This window comes from Sesamum indicum, linkage group LG8 (genome assembly GCF_000512975.1).
Source record: "Sesamum indicum cultivar Zhongzhi No. 13 linkage group LG8, S_indicum_v1.0, whole genome shotgun sequence".
Classification (NCBI taxonomy): Eukaryota; Viridiplantae; Streptophyta; class Magnoliopsida; order Lamiales; family Pedaliaceae; genus Sesamum; species Sesamum indicum.
This window is the reverse complement of record NC_026152.1, coordinates 3,426,526-3,448,317: the sequence shown is the minus strand read 5'-3', so window position 1 is coordinate 3,448,317 and position 21,792 is coordinate 3,426,526. Positions and strand designations below refer to the sequence as shown.

Here is a 21,792-nt window from a genome sequence, read left to right as displayed (position 1 = left end):
CTTCCAGTAGATAAACTTTGGTTAAACAAATTTCAACTAACACGACTTTACGTCTTTCTACTACTTATGCATACCATGCCATAAATTTCACTTCCGCCACTTTTTTATTTTATAAAAAAAAAAATATATAATTACATTGATATCAATAAATTAAAAAATATACTAATTCGATTAATAAACTTACATTAAATATATAAATACGCACTATAATAAATTCACATTAAATGAGATAAATATATACTCACACGTCTGGGGGTGTTCGAATCCATAAACTCGAACTTATTCATGAAACATCAGTTTTAACCACTAAACTAAGACACAATTGGACAGTTCGGCCGTATTCAAGCTAATAACATGGTGACGGCATTATATTTACTGTAATAGTAGTTGAAGAACACCCAATGCATGTGCGTATCTTTTTTATAAAGTTAAATAAAAATATAATACAAAGAATTGATAAAAACAAATTAACTTTAAATATATATATATATGAAATTAAAATTATTTAAGTACATAACTAATTAATCTAAGAGATTTTTATTTATAAGCAAAATAAATACACATAAGGATATTTTAGCTAATTAATATTAATTTTGCTGAAAGTTGATTACACTAAAACCTGAAACTTTAATAAATAGTATAAATAAGTATTTATAGACACTAGAAATTTCAACCTAAACTCAGTTAAATCAAGCTAATAACATGACGAGGGCATTATATTTATTATTATATAATATATTTATATATATAAAGTAATTAATCATACTGCAAATGCTAATAATTGATTGGATATAATTAAATCAAACTCAAGTAAGAAGTATATATATATATATACACACACAATGTGACCATATCTACATACTGTTTTTATCAAGACTCAATACCTTAAACTTCAAATTTAGTTCATAAATATACACTTCCTAAAATGCCCTTATCTTTCTGAAAAATTACATGAAATCAAATTTGTTAAAATAATAAAATCTCTCACTCTCAAATTTCATCAGGATGACTCCAAATACATTGCATGTAACAATTATATTCGTTTATTCAATTTTAAAAGATAATTGTCATATGACAAATATAACTAAAACTTACGTATGTTCTAAATTCATGTGTTGTCCTTGCATATGCATCCCACGTGCTCCGTCTGATAAGGTTAAATGTATTTTTGGTTCTGTAGCTTAAGTTATTTAACGTTTTTGTATATTTAATTTTCTAAGATCATTTTGGTCCTACCTCTTTTTATTTTTTGTGATTCCAATCTTTTTTTTTTTTTTCAGAGTTTACTTCCACCAGCAAGAATGGTGCACTCCAGTAAAAAAATAACTGAAATTTTAAAAATTAAAAAATTACAAGAAAAGTTAAAGGAGCAACATACTATCAAAGCTGAGCTAATATAAGTAGTAACCCTAATTATAAGAATCACGCGAGATGCATAGGTGAGAATCATAAACTCCAGCCAAAAATATGACTGAAATCACGAATATTAAAAAGACGCTGGACAAAATACTAATTTAAAAAGTTGAAAGACGAAAACACCAAATGATCTAATTTATGATGTTAAAATAATGCAGTTAAGGTTATATGTTTAAAAAAGAATAAAGAGATAAGATAAGGGTTGAGGTCAAAGTTCAAGAAAGCTAATAAAGATGATCCAATTTTATTACAGCAGAACCACGTTTATTTCCTCCTCGAAAAGCAACTATTTATGGAGTTGTGTTCCTTCAGATCACTTTTCTTTTCTTAGCAAAACCAAAACCTCTCAATCTTTCTGTTAGGACAATCTCTCTCTCTTTCACACACAAAGACTGCAAAAACCATTCAGACCTTTGTATAAATGCTGTCTTAGCTTTCCACCTATCCTCATGTACTAGCTTTGAAATTTTCTCAGCCTTTTCCTCTGTTTTGCCTTTAAATACAGTTAGGAGAATTGTACAAGATTTTATGTCCAGTTTCTGATACAAAGAATCAGGACATAGTCACAACAATGGAAAGATTGTCCTGTTTCAATACACCTGATGAGCCTATGGAACTACCACCAGGTTTTCGTTTCCACCCGACCGACGAAGAGCTCATAACTCATTACTTATCTCCTAAAGTGCTCGACAGCGGGTTCAGCGCGGAAGCTATAGCCGATGTAGACTTGAACAAGGTCGAACCGTGGGATTTGCCGTGTAAGTTTTACTAACGTAACGTTGTGGTCAGCTGATTTTCTTGATGTTCTAATATTGAATATGTTTTGAATTGAAGGGAAGGCGAAAATGGGAGAGAAAGAGTGGTATTTTTTCTGTTTGAGGGATAGGAAGTATCCGACTGGATTGAGGACGAATAGAGCTACCGATGCTGGATACTGGAAGGCGACGGGGAAGGATAAGGAGATTTATCGTGCGAAAACGTTGGTGGGAATGAAGAAAACTTTGGTTTTCTATAGAGGGCGGGCACCTAGAGGGGAGAAGACGAATTGGGTGATGCATGAGTACAGATTAGAAGGAAAACATTCCATGAGAAACCTCCCAAAAACTGCTAAAGTAAAGAATTTCCCCTGTTTTCCTCTGTTTTTGTTTGTTTGTTTATGACTGTTTCACCTTCAACCTGCAGAATGAATGGGTGATCTGTAGAGTCTTCAAGAAGATTTCAGGAGGGAAGAAAGTGCATATATCAGGGCTTATGAGGAGTATAGATTGTGGTACTGCTGATGCGCAGCCGACCGATTTGCCTCAGCTCACGGACTTATCTTCTGAAGAAAATCAGACAAGAATAACATCAGCTGCTGAGGGATCCAATCTAACATGTTTCTCCAATCCAATAGAGGAACATCTAGACAAATCAGTTGATGAATTGACCTCTTCTTCAAAGCCGACTCATTTTCCGCACTTTCCGTTCACTTTCCCTAAAGTTTCAAATCCGAGCTCAAATCTCTCGTCTCAGACCGTTTCGTGTTCAGGGAATGCGCACTGGCCGGACTCTGTGACCATGCAAGACGAGTCGATACTACGGCTTTTGCTCGAGAAAAATGGACCCTTCATGAAGCAAAATGTTAAGGCAGAATTCTCAGAGGATATTGGCATCAATACTGCTGATCTGGGATTTAAGCCTTATGATGATCAAGAATTTCCAATCATTTCCACTGGTCCTCTAGACCTTGATTGCTTCTGGAATTACTAATAAAAACTTAGATGAATAGGATGTTGTTAGAGTAATAGAAAGATTGTTATTTGTGTATAGGTTTCTGAACTCACATTTGTAAGAAACAAGACAAGATTCTCAAAATGGTGTACTTCAAATTCTTGCTGAATCAGAGTCAATTCTTTTTCACATGTCATTTCTTTTCTTGAAACATTTTCTTTTCACCCCTTCTATGTTTTACTTATTCTGTTAGCGATTTTCTTACATGAGTTCAGCGTCAGTATCAAATGGTATGGATCCTAAATATTCAGCATAATATAAATTTGACGACTTAATTCTTGTTAAGACGTTAGATATTTAAATTTTTTTTTTCCTAACAATTGAAACTTTTAATAACATTGTTGTGTAATATGGTATCGGAGTCAGTCCAAATAAGAGGTTCTTAGTTCAAATTTCACTGTCATTCATTAATAAAAGAAATTTTCACATGCAAGATATTAAATATTAAATGATTCAAAGTGATTGTATAATAATTTTCACTAATTTGCTTTTCAGCGTCTGTTGCATAAAGAAAAATTCTTTTATTTACGCATAAACTTTTAAATGAGGTGATTATTTAATAATTTTCAGTATTTTGCATTTGGGCGTTGGTTTTATAAAAGAAAAATCTTTCTATTTGTGCATTTATGTGGGTAGATTAATTTGGATAATATATTTTATTAAAGTTAGGTATATCTCCTACAATATAAATTTATATCTATTTGTTAGGCAACCAACCTAGTTCCCATGGCTCCAACAATGCAAGTGAAATTGACACTTATAAAGAAGAAAATCCGATACAGTTGAAGTCCCTTTTCTTTAATTATTCAACCATCTTTTTTTTTTCTTTTTTTTTTAAATGACTTCTGATTTAAGAATATAAAAGAAAAATACAGAATACTTTTTATTTTATATATATATATATTGGGGTTGACGACACCACTACTCATGGGGTATCATTTGGTTGGAAAAAACTTTAGTCTGGACTCGACACGGTCATATTTGAGTTAATTATATGGCAAGTGCAATATACTTATCGTGTGATTGATGAACAGTTTAAGAAAAATGACAAATCGCATAGCAGGTGTATTACACTCTGTAATTGATTTAGTACGACTGAATCTGATCTAAGTAAGATTTTTTCCAGTTGGGGGACATCATTATGTATTGATTTAACAATTCACGGACCATATACCACAAACCTATATAAACGTCTGAATAATTTTGAATTTTAATATCAATAAATTCGATCTTATTGATAGTTAAATACAATACTATCAGCAATAACTACTACTTACGCTCTTGCATTTAAAATAAAAAAAAAAAGTAGAAAATCAATCCTCGTACATTTGTTTCAAGTACCAGACGTAATAGAAGAAGTAGTTAACTAACTAATACCTACAAAAATGAAGATATAGATGCCGAAAATAGTAAAAATTCAAGACAACATCGTTGCTCCATTTTATGGTACTTGATAATCATACTAAAAGAGACAGACTAAATGAAAAACTCTACATACGACAAGAAAGAAATTAAAAAGAAAACTCAACTCTTCGACTACACATCTGAATATCATTAAGCTCAAAATTATTTTTTAATTGTTACAATTATCATTCCTGACTTTAATGATTAAATTTGAAAAGACTATTTTAACCCTATCATTTAGAAATAAGTAAATAGACTTTTCAAATATAAAAATTATTTTTCTGAAGATTTTTAATATTATAGAAAGTAATTGATGTATATATGTTAAATTAAATAAGAACACAAAAAATCCAGGAAAGAGAAAGAAATGTATAGAAGTAAGAAGATGCAAATTAGAAGAAAAGTGTCATGTCCAGAAGTGTAACAACCTGGGATGACGAGTGTGGCCTGGCAAAATAGGGAGCCACCCCCACCCCCAATCTCACCCCCGGGCCTCTTGTTCGTTTGGTTAACTGTCGAAACGTGTCATGTTGGGCATCTCTCTCCTTCTCACTAAACAACAAATCTCCCGCCCCACTTTCCCTCTTGCACATAACCTTTCTGATGTTGACCCCAGCGGTAGCCGCCACTCTTCCCATGTCAGAAACTCTTTGTAGTAATTTAAATTTTCGATCGACATTTGATACAACAATGCCCAGCCCACCCCTATGACAAAGACACTCTCATTATCTTTGGATTAATATTTTGTATATTTTGTTTTGGTGTTTAAAGATGGAGAAAGAAAATATATAAGTAAGTATGTGTTTGAAATAAATTATATGTTTGGATTTGTATTTTAATATAATATAAAATAATTTAAAATAAGTGGTGTAGGTTTGATTTTGAGATTTGAAAAATAAGAGTTACTGTTTATTATCAAATCATGTCTTTAAATATAAATATTTATTAGTATAAGTGTGTATGTATATAGTATTTTGTTTGTTAGTGAAATATAGTATATATATTTATGTTAATTAATTTTCTTTGTTGAGGAATTTTTTTTATATTTTAAATAATAATTATAAATTTAATACATAATTACATCATTGTAGTATTGTTTCCAAAATATTTTTGTTAGAGTTTATCTTTGGTTTGAAAAAAAATAATATATAAAATTTAAATAATAATTTTAGAATTACGTATGTATTATTTGTATATTGTCCTCAATTTTCAAATTTCTCAAATATTTCATTGAAATAGGAAAAATTTTGAGTACAAAAGATTTAAATAGTCTAAGTTGAAAAATTTTGTAATTAAGAGTTAAATGCACTATAGTAACGTGTTAAAAATACATTCATTAGACTTTTATATTCAAACTGATAAATTTTAATAGATAATTGAAGTAATAGAAAATACGAATTAGGTATATAGAATCATATATTATCCTCAGTAATAACAAACTGCTACAGTATTTTCGTTAGGTAGAAAAGTTTTAAATACTTTTACTAAGTAGCATCGATAGTAAATATCTTAAATGTCAATGATTTCATAAGTTAATAATTATTTTTTTAGTAGTAATTATTGATTAGATTTGACATATATTATATATTAAATAATATATAATATATATAATACAAATAATTTTTTGAAAAATAAATAAATCTCATTTGCTTTGGTGTGGAATGGATTTGTTTATATTAAATAAATAGATTATAAATTTAATAGATAAGTACATACACTACATCGGTATATTGAAAATGATTTCAGTGGCGTTTATATTCGTGGTGAAAATATTTACTTGATAAATCGAACAATAAACACTTTGCATTCGCATACAGTAATGATATATTGTCCAAATCTTTTAAAATTTCTCAAATGTTTCGTTCAAGTAGAGAATGATGTGTTAAGACCAAAATATTTAAACAGTTAAAGTTGAGTGAATTCGTATTGATTAGTTAAAAACAAAACATAGGGAATATTTTTACTCGTACCATATAAAGCTGTCAATTTCTAGAGAATTGTTCAAATCTAATTGCACATCTGCACGACATATAAGAAACGAATGTGTTTGACAATGAGAAAACGCTCGAGTAGTTTTCCATTTTTACTAATTAAATAGACATTTGACTTAGAATTTTCATATTCGGCCATTGTATTTCTAAGGACCATCACACCGTCGTGGTGGGAGTCCCTGTGGTCAGTGTGAGTGCGTTGTGTTGTCTCCATCACTGTATGTTTGGGCACCCCGATCAGACTGCATGTCAAATCGACGAATGTAATCAGTTCATGATCCAATCTCCCCCACTTCTGATCCCATATCGAGACTGCGTCGTGCGGCCAATGAGGTACTGCGTGCCAGCGGTGGGCCACCATCGCCACGCGCTACATATTCTACTGCATCCCAACTGGCAATGTGTGTACGCATCTGCGCCGATGGAGCAATAGAATTCGATATGACAATGGGTGCATCCTCGCCTCTTCTCACCGGAATACGCACGGTGTTACTACTCTCATTGTTCGGTACATCACCTTGGGCCTCATCAGGAACACCCGGCCACATGATTGGACCCCAAACCTCTAGCATGCTGCAAAAGGGTCCAACGGAAGATTCAATTGCGTTGTAAATTAATATATGTAATTTGAAATGCCAATTGTTAAATGGATGTCATCATATTGGAAATAACATAACGTACCCGTGACGCGCGTGGTTGTAGCTCAGAGGAAAACACCATAATAAATGTTTCAATATCATAATAAATCCCTAGTATCTGAGTGATGATGTGGAACTGGCGAAATCGTCTTTTAAACTCGTAAAATTTATCACGGACCTGATCTCGTGTGTAGGAATATCCAAAATATCTTCGTAATGTACGTGCTCGATGACTCATTTGTGCCTCTGCACGTGCATCGTCTCTCATGGGTGTTCAGGTGTCGTCGTCCAGTATCATCCACATGAAGCGCTGCTCAATATTTAAAGTCCAGTGATCCTCCTGTAGAAATCTAGCACTCTCTAGATATTTGCAATATGCCATGTCCGCACATAATTATGGTTAAAAAATAGTAATGTGCAACATCGTATCATGTGGTATTCCTCACAAATGTATAAAATATTAATTTTGCTTGAATTAATGCATCACGAATTTTTATAACTGTCAACAAAAAAACACACATCATCCTACTCTTGATTACTACTAAATGATCCTATAATGTTAGAAGCTGAGGCAAAATGAAAATCAAAAAGATTTTAATAGTTGGCAAAATCCACGTTTACCAAATAATACTTACTTGCATTTTCAGAAGACATTGTCATAAAAAGAACCGCTAATATCACGTATTTTCTTTTTAAGCGAGATGTTCGATGGAATGTAGCTAATATATTATAGTGCTCACCGATCAGCGAAAACGGAAAATTTTGATTTTGTGATATTACATGGTTCAGGACCCGGGCATCAGCTGCACTTCCTTCCCACCCAGCATAGCCATAGGTGAAATTCATATTGAAATCACATATTGCTAGTACGTTCTATGCTAGGTGGCCTTTACGCAATCGATATCGGTTTTGGTCAACTCGAGGGACCCAAGCAGGTACAAGTCCCATCTATCGCTCTGATACAAGCGTACATCGAACGCACAACTAAGTATTACATGTATGAAATAGTATGCATCTGACCAGCTTGTATTAATTATGCTATGAAAAATGATGTAAAAAATGCGGTATGTACCTTAAAGTATGGGTAGATTCGTGGTTGCGTGCCACTATCGGATGTGTGTTTGTAAAATTCGGATGAGTTATTAGTTCTGGCACGATTGTGCACAAGGCAGAAAGCACTCGCGGTGGAATCTATGATGAATAGTATCCAATGTGTATTGAAATCACTCCATATTATCTCGGTGTTTTTTATGCATGCCTACCGTCTGCATGAAAAGTGCAACCTCCTCGATTGAGGTAACCTTGGATGTCTGACCATGTGGCAGTAACCCTCTAAAAGTTAATGCATCAATCAAAGCATAGAAGCATGGCTTGGTCATGTGAATGATATAAAAAAATTGTCCTTCGTGTGGGGTTGTCATTATCTCAGCAACCCATCTTGCTCTCTATAGTGCAGATGTGTTACGTGGCACATTTTTTCTAAATAATTTTGGGCATATTAAACCTCTGAATGAGTAAAATTCCTCTAGAACATCAGATTCGTTACTTCCTGGAGTCCTTGGCGTCCCTGGGCTGTCGCTTGTGGAGTTAAGACTGTAAATCTCCACCAACATCCGAGCTTGCCATATATCCGGTCGTAGTTGTATTGCTAAATAGAAACACGCAAAAATAGTAGGTAAGTTACATACAGTAGACGTCTGACAGTTAAGGTCATGCAAATACTTAACGAGCATGGGTACTTGGTATGGGTGCAATCTAAGTAAACCACACATACACAATTTTACATAAATTAATCAGTTTTTTATAATATTTTAACCACCGAGCATTACATTCACTTGCCCAATGAACACAACCAGCGAAGTTTATTCTCGTCATTAAGACGTAAGAAGATCGTGTCCGTGTTGTGACTGAGAAAGCGCTCTAACGCGATGGTGAATATGATGTCCAGCAGATCCTTAAATTTTGTCAACTCATCTATGCACCACTTAATTAGAGCACGATCAGATGTTTACTCGGTATAACTCTTCTAAACGTCATGCCTCGTCGATTATGGTACTCCTTTCTGGGTCCCACCACCATCTGGTCCCCCTGTTGAGAATATCGTTCAACAGACGCCAAGCACGACGCAGTTTGTTAAATTTGTCTTTTAGTTGTACCGTCGTAAAAAGACAACTCTGACTCGTAATTGAGTTCATTCTTTGGGTTATACGAGCCCACACCAACGGTGGAAATGTGGAGGATTAGAGTCGATGTGTGATGAACTCCTCGTGCATTAACTTGATTAACACGCATTCCATTTTTGTGTTCCATACCACTTTATCGTATCGAGATGACTGGGAGGAACCAACGTCGTTTGAGTGTTGCATCTTTGTGGGTTGGCTTATATATCAAAGTATCGTAAAAACTAAGCACGATAATTTATATATCCACAATGGAAAATTTTGTGATTTACAATTTCACAATCTTTGAAATACAACATTTGAATTTTCCACGTTATATCACTATATCAATATATCAATTAATTACTACAAACCTGAAAGTAGGAGTGGGATTGAGGCACAAAAGGGGCATGGTCGATACCATGGCTCACCACGAGGCCATTCTTATAGACGTGGTTGTGGCGGTCGTGGCCGGGCTTGTGGTCATGGTAATGGTCGTGGAAATCTTCATAATACATAGATTAATCCCAATATTTAGAAGAACAATAGGAGTATAGCAAAGAATCAACAAGAGAAAACTACAAATGGAGATCTTTGCTATAAATGTGAGATATCTGGACATTGGTCTCGTACCTGTCATACTGCACAACATCTAGTTAAATCATACCAGGCTTCTGTGAAAGCGAAGGGTAAAGAAGTTGAGACTAATTTTGTTGAGGCTGGAATCTAGAAAATACCCACATGGATGCATCGAATTTTTTCCAGTCTATTGAAAATGATGATAAAGATCTCCCTGAGATGCCTTTACAGTTTGGTGATATTACTGAGGACTTCAACAAGCTTGTTCATTAGATTTATCTCATATATAATTAGCGTGTTTCTATTACTAAGTTATTTTACTCTCATTTGTAAGGTAATTCTTTTAATATTGTAAGGCTTTTATATTTTATAAATGAAGTTTTTTCTTTACTTATTATATACCTATTTCATTTATATAAAATGAATTAAGACATTACAAATCTCAATGACAAGGAGCATTGTCTTGTTGATAGTGCCACTATGCATACAATTCTAAGAAACAAGAATTTTTTCTCAAACATGTTAATAACAAGAACAAATTTCAGGAGCTAGTCATCTTATTAAAGGTTCCGGAAGAGTTATTATCTTGTTACCTAAAGGGGCAAGATGACATATCAATGATGCCTTATATTCTAGTAAATCACAAAGGAACTTATTGAGATTTAAGGATATTCAACAAAATGGTTTTCATATTGAAACCATGAATGAAAATGATATCGAATATCTATACCTTACAATATATAAAACTAGCCAAAAGCAAGTTTTAGAAAGAATGAGAACATATACTTCTGGTTTATATGGCACATAGATAAGCTCCATTGAAATACATAGTATCACTAACCCAAAGTTAGATCAAAGTATTTTTACTTTGTGGCATGATAGACTTGGCCACCCAGGTAAAATAATGATGTATAGGATTGAAAATTCACATAGACATCCACTAAAGCACCTGAAGTTCCTTGTTAAAGGTGATTTTATATATTGGGCTTGTTCTCTTAGAAAATTAATTACAAAGTCATCAATAACAAAGTGAATATAGAATCTCCTATGTTTCTTGAACGAATTCAAGGAGACATATGAGGGCCAATAACACCATCATGTGGGCCATTCAAATACTTTATGGTGTTGATTGATACATCAACATGTTAGTTACGTGTAAGGTTGTTGTCAACACGAATGTTGCTTTTGCAAGACTTTTAGCCCAAATTATTAAATTGAGAACTCATTTTTCTGATTATCCTATTAAAATGATAAGGTTAGATAATGCGGGAGAATTTACTTCTAAATCCTTCAATGATTATTATCATCGATTGGGATAGTGATGGAACATCTAGTTGCTCATGTACATACTCAAAATGGCCTGGCAGAATCATTAATTAAGCAGTTATAATTAATAGCAAGACCCTTATTGATGAGGTCAAAACTGCCTTCATTAGCATGGGGGCATACAATTTTGCTTGATGGATCCATTGATCGTTACAACTCTCGCCTTATTGCTAAAGGCTATAACCACATCGAGGGCATTGATTACTTTGATAGTCTCTCTCCTGTTGCTAAGGTGGTTACAGTTTGCATTTTCATTGCCATTGCTGCAGCTTATTCTTGGCCTCTGTTGCAACTGGATGTTAACAACACTTTCCTCCAAGGACACTTTGATGTGGAGGTCTACATCTTTCCACCTGAAGGCTACTCCAAAGCTGCTGATGGACTTTGTTTGCAAACTTCAGAAGTCTCTCTATAGTTTAAAGCAAGCTTCCAGACAATGGAACATTGAATTTTCTTCTAAACTAGAAAGCTATGGTTTTGTTCAATCCCCACATGACCATTGTCTTTTCATTCTCAAATCTGACTCTGTTTTTATAGCTTTGGTTGTCTATGTCGACAACGTGCTTCTGACAGGGAACTCTATGGAGGCCATAGATGCTGTCAAGCTTTATTTGGACAACCTCTTCACCATCAAGGACTTGGGCTTTGCTAAATACTTCTTGGAGCTTAAACTAGCCCGTTTTTCGCATGGCACCTATGTCTCCCAATGCAAGTATCTTCTTAACATTGTTCGTGATTGCCACTTAACTGATGCTAAGCTTGCTGCGACACCTCTGCCTACCAGTATCAAGCTTGATGTTGTCTCTGGCTCACTCTTTGCGGCCCCAGCTCATTTCAAACGCCTGGTTGGACGCTTCCTCTACCTGGCCTTCTCACGCCCTGAAATTTTCTTTGTTGTCTAGCAACTCAGCTAGTTCCTTCAACATCCTCGCCAGCCACATTGGTCCACTGCCCTTCACTTGGTTCGCTATCTGAAAGGGACCCCTTCCTTGGATCTCTTCTTTCCTGTTGGTTCTTCCCTTTCTCTTTAAGCCTTCTCAAAGCCTGATTGGGCCTACTGCATCGACACTCGCCGTTTAGTCACTGGTTACTATGTCTACTTAGGCACCTCTCTGATTTCTTGGAAAAGCAAAAAAACAGGCTATTATTTCCCACTCTTCGACTGAGGCTGAATATCGCGCCATGGGTTCTGTTGTTTGTGAATTGTTTTGGATTAGCTACATTCTGAAAGATTTCTCCATTTCAATCCCCACTCATATCCCCTTTCACTGTGAAAACAAGGTTGCCATTCACATCACTGAGAATCCTGTCTTCCACGAGCGTACCAAACACCTCGACATTAACTATCACTTGGTGCGTAACCACTTCAAGCGTGGCTTCATTCTCCCTCGTCACATTTCCAGCCAACTTTAACCTGCTGATTTGTTCACCAAGGCCCTACCTCCTCCTTCCTTTGCCCGCCTCTTCTCCAAGTTAAGCATGCTCTCCCATGCGCCAACTTGAGGGGGCTGAACAAATGTTCAGTACTTTGCCCCTCTCTTCCTATGCATCCTATTGTTGAATCCATATGTAGGAAGAAGACGTGCACATTCAGCATTTTACGTTTTCTATTAGTGAAATGACAACTTATCCTTTGTACATTGTAGTAAATTTGTTATTTAGTATTTTGCACATCTTTAAGTGTAAACACGTTTGTTAGATAGATTAATTAGAATTGTTAGTTAGCAACAGTTAAACACAATTAAGACAGTTAGTTAGTTTTCTCTTCATCTCTGGAATTTAAAAAGGCCCAGACATTGTTGAGCGCCCAAGTAATAAAAAAACAAAAACTCATTCCGCTCATACGATGATCTCTTCCTGCAACTTTTATGCTCCTGCCTGATTTTGTTACAAAATTTAATTTTTCTCCCTGCAACTTTTTCGTTCTTGGCTGATTTTATTACAAAATTTAATTTTCTTTTACATTACTTTATCGTCATTATAATAATTTTAATTTAATTATATCCTTTTTATTTTATTTTAAAAATTGTTCATCTAAATTTGAAGTTAAAATTTTCAAATAATTTGAATAATTTTTCACTATCAAAATTTATAATTTCACATCTTCAAAACTTTGGAATATTTTTTAATCTTTTGTATTGTCTAATACTATATCCATATCATGGAATAATATAAATTAAATTACTTCTGATTAATTAGAAAAATATATTTTTTATGTAACCATGAAATTTTATTTATTATGTGTGCATAAATAATTATATTTCATAGTTGGGGGCATTATTGAATTAAACATTCAATTTCTTATTAGTATTCAGTATTTTCATAATACAAATATTTAAATATGAGATGTAGTAAATGAAATAAAATCCATGATTTTTTGACAAAAAAATGATTATAATTATCAAAAGACAAGTGCTAAAATTAAGGAAAAATAGTATTTTTTTAACATATAAGGACCAAACAGTCTTTAGTTAATTTTGTTCGTTTTAAAAGTATGTTTTGTCCAAACACTACTCAAGTTAGCTTTTTTTTATCTACTTTTTATTTTTTTATTTTTGCAAATACTATCCAATTTTGGTTGTCCTGTGTTTTAATATTTTCTACAAAAATTACTTCTATAAAAGTAAAAGTTTTTGCAAACTCTTCCAATAAACTTTCCTGATATAAGTTATGATTACAAATACTCTTTTATTATTTAAAAAATTAGAAATACATTTCTAGAATTAATGATTGTCTAGCAAATACCCCTCGTGATAACCCATTGTAGAAAGTATTTATTATATATTTATTAATTTCAAATAAAATATTTATAATATTTTTAAATAATAAAAAATATTTATAATTATATCAAACCTTTTTAGAATGTATTGTAATTCACCCATTCAAAGTTTGAAGCACACGTTTTTAGTTTGCCAACAACATTAGTTCTAAATAATTGTTGTTAAAAATTAAAAAAAAAAAAAAACCCAATTCTAAATAATTGAAAACAAAGTGCTATCTTTATCTATGCCAAACAGAATTTGGGTTTTGGGCCTAATCACAAACAACTAGCGCAAACTTGGGCCTTAATTGGGCTGGCAGGAGACACTCCCCCAAGTACCAGTACTTATAAAATACCTATTCCTACAAGTACGAGAATACCCATTCCTTATCTCTCCTATGCTTTTAGCTATTTCTATTAGATTGAGAATACATTTTTTTTATATTACTAAATAACATTTAATAAAAAAATTTATATTTTCAAGATTTTTTAATTATAAAAAATTATCTATTATTTTAATATAATAAAATATTTAAATAGTATATAACATGAATACTTTGAATTTTTAAATATTTTATTAAATATAATATAAATATAGTTACATATATATGTATTTTAACCAATATTTACTATATGTATATAATATTATCGATATTTGTTTTTCTGTAATAAGTATGATTTATTTTTTTATAAATAATAAGTATTTATTGGATATCTAATACTTTAAAACATTCAAACATATATATATCGTAAATTTATATTTAATTTAATATTTTAAAATAATATTTCTTATGTAATAAAATTTGTGTGTGTATATATCCCCCCCCCCAAATCTTATCACTATCCACCAAATATATAAACAATTGATTAAAAAAAAATTATTCAATTCCTTTTCTTATTCCTTCATTGTACGGTACCAACATATGAATGCTATATTAAAATTATTCCACTGTTAAATTCATTTTATTCGCATACATCTATTCATACATATCAATCACGTCCTCAGAATTCATTTACTTGCCAACAATTAGCCGGTTTATATATATAAAAAAATAAATGTATCTAGTTTTCGAAGCAGAATCTGTTTATTTATTCACTTACTCTTTCATTCGATTATTATGATGCTATTGGACTTTGATACGTATTAGACGCTGTTGTAATCGCTTCTTGAAATTTTATCACCAACAGTATCGACTGCGAGAAAGTGTCTCAAGCCTAAAAAAGAAACACCCAATTGTTAAGGAAATCCAACCCCAATCCTTGTAAGTACATGAGACCTTATTACATCATTCGTTTGATTCGACTAAATTTGATTTGTGTTAAAATTAACAATGTCCAAAATAAGAGTTACATTTAGGGTAAATGTTATATTTTGGTTTTTAAGTTTTTATTTAACATCACTTTAATTCTTGAAGTTTATTTCTTGACTTTAACATCCATAAATTTTAATTTTTATCTCAGTTTGGCCCCTCTGACAATTTTTCGATGAAAATATTTTGATTTTATCACTTTAGTCCCTTAAATTTATAAAAATATCAAATTCATCTTTTTTAGAAAGAAAATCTTTTTTTATATTTCTATATGGTGAATATAATGTAACTACCATGTATGGAAAATGAAAACTCTAAACTCTTGCCTAACATAATGTTAACATATTGCTTAACTTAAAATAAAATAATCTCTTTTTCTCTTTTTCTTTTTCATTTTCAAAAGTGACACTTTTAAAAAAAATGTTGGTCGAATGTAATTTTAATTAGATTATTTGGTGGAAATATATATATAAAATTCATTTTAAGAGGTTTTAATAGATTTTTTTTATAAAATGTGACTATATTTAATAGATCTTTTTTTATAAAATGTGACTATATATTAAGAAAACCTCTTAAAATGAATTATATATATATATGAAATCCACCAAAAAATCTAGTTAAAAAGCATAATTTATCAACTTTTTGTTCGAACACCCAAACTTTTGATAAATATTGTTAAGGTTTAACTTTTTTAAACTTATTTCTAACTCTTGAAATAAAAAATTACTAACATAGATTTTTTTATTATATTTTTATATTAGATAAGTTTTATAAATTTTATTCATAATTTTTATTTTTTTAACTACTTAAAAAAGAGACAGTTTATTATAAATTTAGCAATATATTATTATTATTATGTTCACGAAAATTCAAAATTTTCATTATTCACGTAAGATAATTACAACATATCAACAATAAAAAAATATAAAAAAATTATTTTTTAGTGTAAAAAATGATTATTTTAAAATTTTTAAATTTAAGGGACTAAAGTGATAAAATCAAATTTTTATTAACCTTTTTACCCTTCGAAGAGTCAAAATTCAACCATATTTTCGTCATAAATTGGTTAGAGGAACCAAATTAAAATAAAAAGTGAAATTATAAAATGTTAAAATTAAAAAATAAATTTAAAAAACTAAAATAATTCTAAATAAAAATTTAAGAAATCAAATATAGTGATTTTAAATGAAAATTTAAAGGAACAAATAAGAGTTAAAGACAGTGTTGGAGCATAGCATTGGCAGAGAATTTAAGTTGGTGGGGCCCATTTGTCCTCCCTATTCAACTCTGTAGGCTTTAAGCCCTTTTTCTGTGGGCCCAAATTTGTCTTATCCCACTACCAAATCTAACAGGTTTTGTTATCCTCTTCCACGAGCCCAGTACACCACAACAGTAAATGATAGGCTGATACGGATAGCCCCCACTTTTTCCTACTCGAAATTCCAATTATACCCCCACCCTTTTTCAAATATACAATTTTTAATATTAATTTATTTTGAAATGTCTACGAAATCTTTTTCATAAATTTCTTCAAAATCATTTTAATGAAACTAAAATACAAACAAATATTAATTGTATAAAATTAATAATTAATATTTCAATATACATATTTTTATTTTTATTCTTGGAAAAATAATAATTAGTAGCAACAAAAGTGTATTTGAATTCATTATTATATCATTGCAACAGAAATAAATGAATTTGGCATTTGGGACCCCACACTTAGCGACTCTTGTGGGAAAGGGAACAATACATATTGAATTGTACCATTATTCGCCGCAGCCGCCCATAATATATATACATTAAATATATATAATATATATATATATATATTTAATCCATACATATAAATATAATAGCTGTTTCAGATAATTATATTAACACACTTTAATTTATGATTTATTTATATAAATATTAATATCATTACAGCGACACCAATTCTTTCAATTTTTTGCCCGAAAAGTTGATGTTGTCAGCCAAAAATATTAATAAAAATCCAAATATACCCTTTTTGAAATTGTCAAACATAAATTTTATTTTTTATGAACAGAAAGATCTTCAGAGGATGTTTCTGTAATTATCAAAAAATAGAGGGATGCCAGATTAAATTTTGTAGGAGTAGGGAATATGACCTATGTAATTTTTATTTTTGATACCAATTTTTAATTTAAGTCTAAATTTCATAACATTGTAATATTAAAAACTTTTAAAATTAAAATTTTTGTATAAATTAATACATTGTTTAAATGAGAATATCTAATTCTTTTTGCTAACTTTTCTTTATGGAATCTTCATACAAAATACACCTTCTAATAATTAAATATTAAATTTATTTTTATGTGTTCATAAAATTAATTCTTAGGTTATAAATTTCAATTTCAATAATTATCTCATTTCTCAACTTGTACAAATTAACATTAACTTTTAACGTTAAAAGATTTTTTAATATTTATATTTATTTATTATAACAAATTATTAAAAAGAAAAACATATATTGAAATTTCTAACTTTTCAAATTTTCGTGCGCCGCCCCGATGGTCGCCCAACCCCACCACCATGGCCGTCCACGTCCGCGCCCTGCCCCAACCCCGCCCTATCCGCCATGGCCTTAACTCGGGATTGACACTCCGCCTAGCCCTCCTCCCTCGCACCCTCGACGCCGGCTCCGTCCTTGGACTCTGCAATTATTTTAATTTGAATTTAAACAAATGATATATACACTTAGTTTGTTTTTAAGTGATTTTTATATTTTTAGATTTTCACCGGAGGGCATTTAAGTCCTTTTACATCTTCCAACAACTTTTCAATCGATATGGATAGTTTATATAATCATGCAAAAGATAGAGGTAGTTTATATAAATAGACTATATATTAAGGAGTATAAATATAATTATTTCCATTTTTTTTTCTTCTAGTGAATTCTTTGTGATTACATTATGAATTTTAAATATTAACAACTACAGTAATAAACACATTAATTATTAACATTGAATAATTATAGCCAATAATTATTATGTAAATAGATCAACAACTATTATTAAAATATAACAACATTAATACATCGATAATATTCCAATGTCCTTATAGCATGGATGAGATCTCATCTGGCCGATTAAGCAAAGTGTCTTAATGACCTATAAAAGTGGAGTATCTGACGAAGTTGACAAGCTAGTGGTTTGTGCGATTTCAGGGGTGTTTGCAATAAATTTTATTTTTGTGGTAGAAATAAATTATAGAAAAAATTGTAAGTTAATCAATAGTAAATATTATGAGTGTTTGAAAATGAAAGTTAAAAGTGAAAAAAAAAAAAGTTCGAGTGTTTGAAAAAAGCAGTTTAATACTTACAATTTTATTTATAAACTACAAACGTTGTTGGAAGTTGTTTATACCTTTTGACTTAAAATCCACTTAATTCAAGCAGTTTAAAAATAAAAGTTACAAAATAATAATATTATTTCAACTTATTTTCTGCAATAAGCTGATAATAGATTAAGCGTTTGCAAACACCCCTCCATAAATACAATGCTATGGTGAAAGAAAAATATTTGGTTCAATATATATTAGTACATAAAAAAAATTTAATTGGGATAAATTAAATTGGGGTGAATAGCAATTTGTCCCCCTGTGATGTCGAAAATGAGCACATTACCCCCCCTATAAAAAAAATATAACAATTTACCCCTTGTACTTTTTAAAATGAAGCAATTTACCTCCTTATACAGGGAGGTAAATTGCTTCATTTTAAAAATCATAGGGGGGTAAATTGTTGTATTTTAAAAAATATATGGAGTTAAATCTCTATTTATTTTTTCATAAGGGGTTAATTTGTTCATTTGCGATATCACAAAGGTGTTGCTTGTATTTTTTCCAATTAAATTGTGATGGTTGCCCTGCAGATAAAATTGGATTTTCTAGCTTTAGATCGTTTAACAATAAGTGGGTGTTTGCAAAGATTTAAAATAAGCGTTTATTATTTTATTATTAAAATAAATTAAAAAGAGTATTTTTATTTTACAGATTTTATTTTTAAATTGATTAAATTTAGCTAATTTAAGCAAAAATTTATGAACAGATCCCTACTAACTTCTATAACTTATTGGTAAAATTATAAATATTAAATTATTTTTTTAAACACTTTTTTTTTAACTTTTATTTTCAAATTCTCTCAATATCTACTACTGCTTTTAACTTACAACTTTCTTTACAACTTATCACATTATGAAAATAAAAATTATACAAACACCCCTTAAAGGGAATAATACTCCTTAACTTTTTGCTCTTTTTATTTCTTACGGTATGATTAAACTCGTCCAAATACATTCTTGATTTTATAGTCAATAAACATGCCAAATTCCTTAAGTACAAGTACCTAATAGGAATGACAATGGATTAAAATTGGACCTGAATTTAGCCTGATTAAAACAGATTTTGAAGCTCTAAACGGGTCAGAGACGAGCTCAAATCATAATAATTTGAATTTGAATTCACTTCGATTATTATTATTTTATATATATTTATACATATATATAAAAAAATATGTATAATTTATTTATGCTTATATTATAATACATAAACTTAATATTTTTAATAAATTAAAATAATAACATAAATAGTTTATACAGATTTTAATGTTTATTTAAGCAACACGTATTCTAAAATTTATACATTTCAATGCCGAATATATGCCAGCATAAGCTTATAAAAAAAATCTTTTAATAATATTACCGTCTCATATTCATAAAATTATAATGGTATTATTTTTAAAAAATATATAGTTTTAGTACATAGTTTTAGTACTTTAAAAATATTAACTGGGTCCAAATTCAAAATTTTCTTGATAGAACGAGTACCCAATTCTGATCCACCTCATCCCCATCCCATTGCCATTTCCAACGACCAACAATAATTATTAAAATAAAAAATTAAATATATATATATATATATATGTATATATATAACAGTGGTCGGATTGGAATTTATTACACATGAAAGGAATATTAAAAGATGATGAACATAAAGCTTGGGATCCGACCAATAAAGCAAAAGGGTTTGATGGTAAGTAAAAATGGTAGTGGTCCGTGTGATCAATTATGGATGATTGATTAATTGATGAACTAAATACTATAATTAATGCGTATGTATTTAAGTACTCGGCTCAATTATTGTGCCCGTGCAAGTATTAATATTAGTATTAGTATTATAGATTCATAAATATTAATTCATTTAATTATATGGATTTCAAGTAGTCCTAACCCATTAATGCACCCCATTTATTCCGCTGGAATTTTGCTTCATTCTCTTTCAATTTTCCACTAGGAAAATATAGTTTTCTTTTTTTCTTTTTTTTGGGGGCTTTTACTTTTTTTTTTTTTTTTTTGGATAAATGTAAGTTTCATTAATAAAATAAGATCGTTCAGTACAACAGTGCTCAACTGGTGGTTTTTCCCTCGACAGGCCAAGGGATACGCCATAATCTATATAACGCACGTGAACTAACAGAACGAGATAAATTAACACTGATAATCCTTTGTCTAATATCTTCCACAATAATGGTGGTTATGATATTCGGTGGCCGCTCCGTATGTTCAAAGCGTCTCAAATTTCGTTCCCTCCAAATGTGGTAAATGCAAGCAGCCAGGAGTGCACGATAAGCCAAGTTAATGATATGTTTTCCTCTCCATTTCCTTGCAGCCCACTCAACGTCCCGTGACTACTCTCTATTAGGCCATTCAAACCGAACAATCCGTCGAATTGCTATCAGACATCTTCTGGCATAACGGCATCGAAAGAATAGATGAGTATGAGTCTCCATTGCGCCATCATCACATAATATATAGACGCCTAGGTATGATAGCCATGGTTTATCAGCTGTGGATAGTTTCCCCAAAATCGCAAGCCATAGAATGAAATTATACTTGGGGATCTTCAGGGAACCCGAGACTAGTGAAGACCAACCTACCTTGGGTCCCGATGGGTCCAATAGTCTGTAAAGAGATGCAACTGTAGGTCGCCCCGTTTCAAATTGCCAAATAATACAATCTGTCTCGCCATGAATTATTGGCAATGCATGCAAAATCTCCAAGCACTTAATGTCCATAATGAGAAGCCAATGTCATTGCCCCTCTATAATAATACTGCTGAGCTTGTCCGCCTTCCGAAGCCCAAGCATACGTGGACCCTGTGGGAATCTCCCAATAAGGGGATCAAGGTGATGCCATGGATCATGCCACAAATAAAATGAATCTTCATCACCAATATGATAGTCCACCATCGATCGAAGCAAGGGGCGTAGACGAAGGAGTTTCCTCCATCCGGGGGGGTTTACTTTACTATTGTTTTTAGGGGATGTCATGTCGATGTATATCATTTATTATATTTGAAATTTAAACATAAACTCATTAAAAATGAATATTATGTCAACATATAAAATATTATTAA

General features: G+C 31.2%; 2 protein-coding genes across 2 annotated transcripts; both read left to right on the top strand.

The window, feature by feature from the left end:
- On the top strand, positions 1,702–3,322 carry LOC105167649 (NAC domain-containing protein 100). Its single transcript, XM_011087442.2, has 3 exons — positions 1,702–2,174; positions 2,251–2,528; positions 2,599–3,322. The coding sequence occupies exons 1-3, from the start codon at positions 1,988–1,990 to the stop codon at positions 3,163–3,165; spliced, it is 1,032 nt and encodes a 343-aa protein (XP_011085744.1). The 5' UTR covers positions 1,702–1,987; the 3' UTR covers positions 3,166–3,322.
- LOC110012401 (uncharacterized mitochondrial protein AtMg00810-like) lies at positions 11,369–12,185 on the top strand. Its single transcript, XM_020695798.1, has 2 exons — positions 11,369–11,669; positions 11,821–12,185. The coding sequence occupies exons 1-2, from the start codon at positions 11,369–11,371 to the stop codon at positions 12,183–12,185; spliced, it is 666 nt and encodes a 221-aa protein (XP_020551457.1).

Bases quoted from the DNA above. Each gene is read 5' to 3' on its own strand.
- LOC105167649 (XM_011087442.2), top strand. From the start codon at position 1,988: ATGGAAAGATTGTCCTGTTTCAATACACCTGATGAGCCTATGGAACTA. The intron at 2,175-2,250 runs GTAAGTTTTACT...TTTGAATTGAAG, and splicing joins CGAACCGTGGGATTTGCCGT to GGAAGGCGAAAATGGGAGAG. The intron at 2,529-2,598 runs GTAAAGAATTTC...TTCAACCTGCAG, and splicing joins ACCTCCCAAAAACTGCTAAA to AATGAATGGGTGATCTGTAG.
- LOC110012401 (XM_020695798.1), top strand. From the start codon at position 11,369: ATGAGGTCAAAACTGCCTTCATTAGCATGGGGGCATACAATTTTGCTT. The intron at 11,670-11,820 runs GTTTGCAAACTT...CTGTTTTTATAG, and splicing joins CAAAGCTGCTGATGGACTTT to CTTTGGTTGTCTATGTCGAC.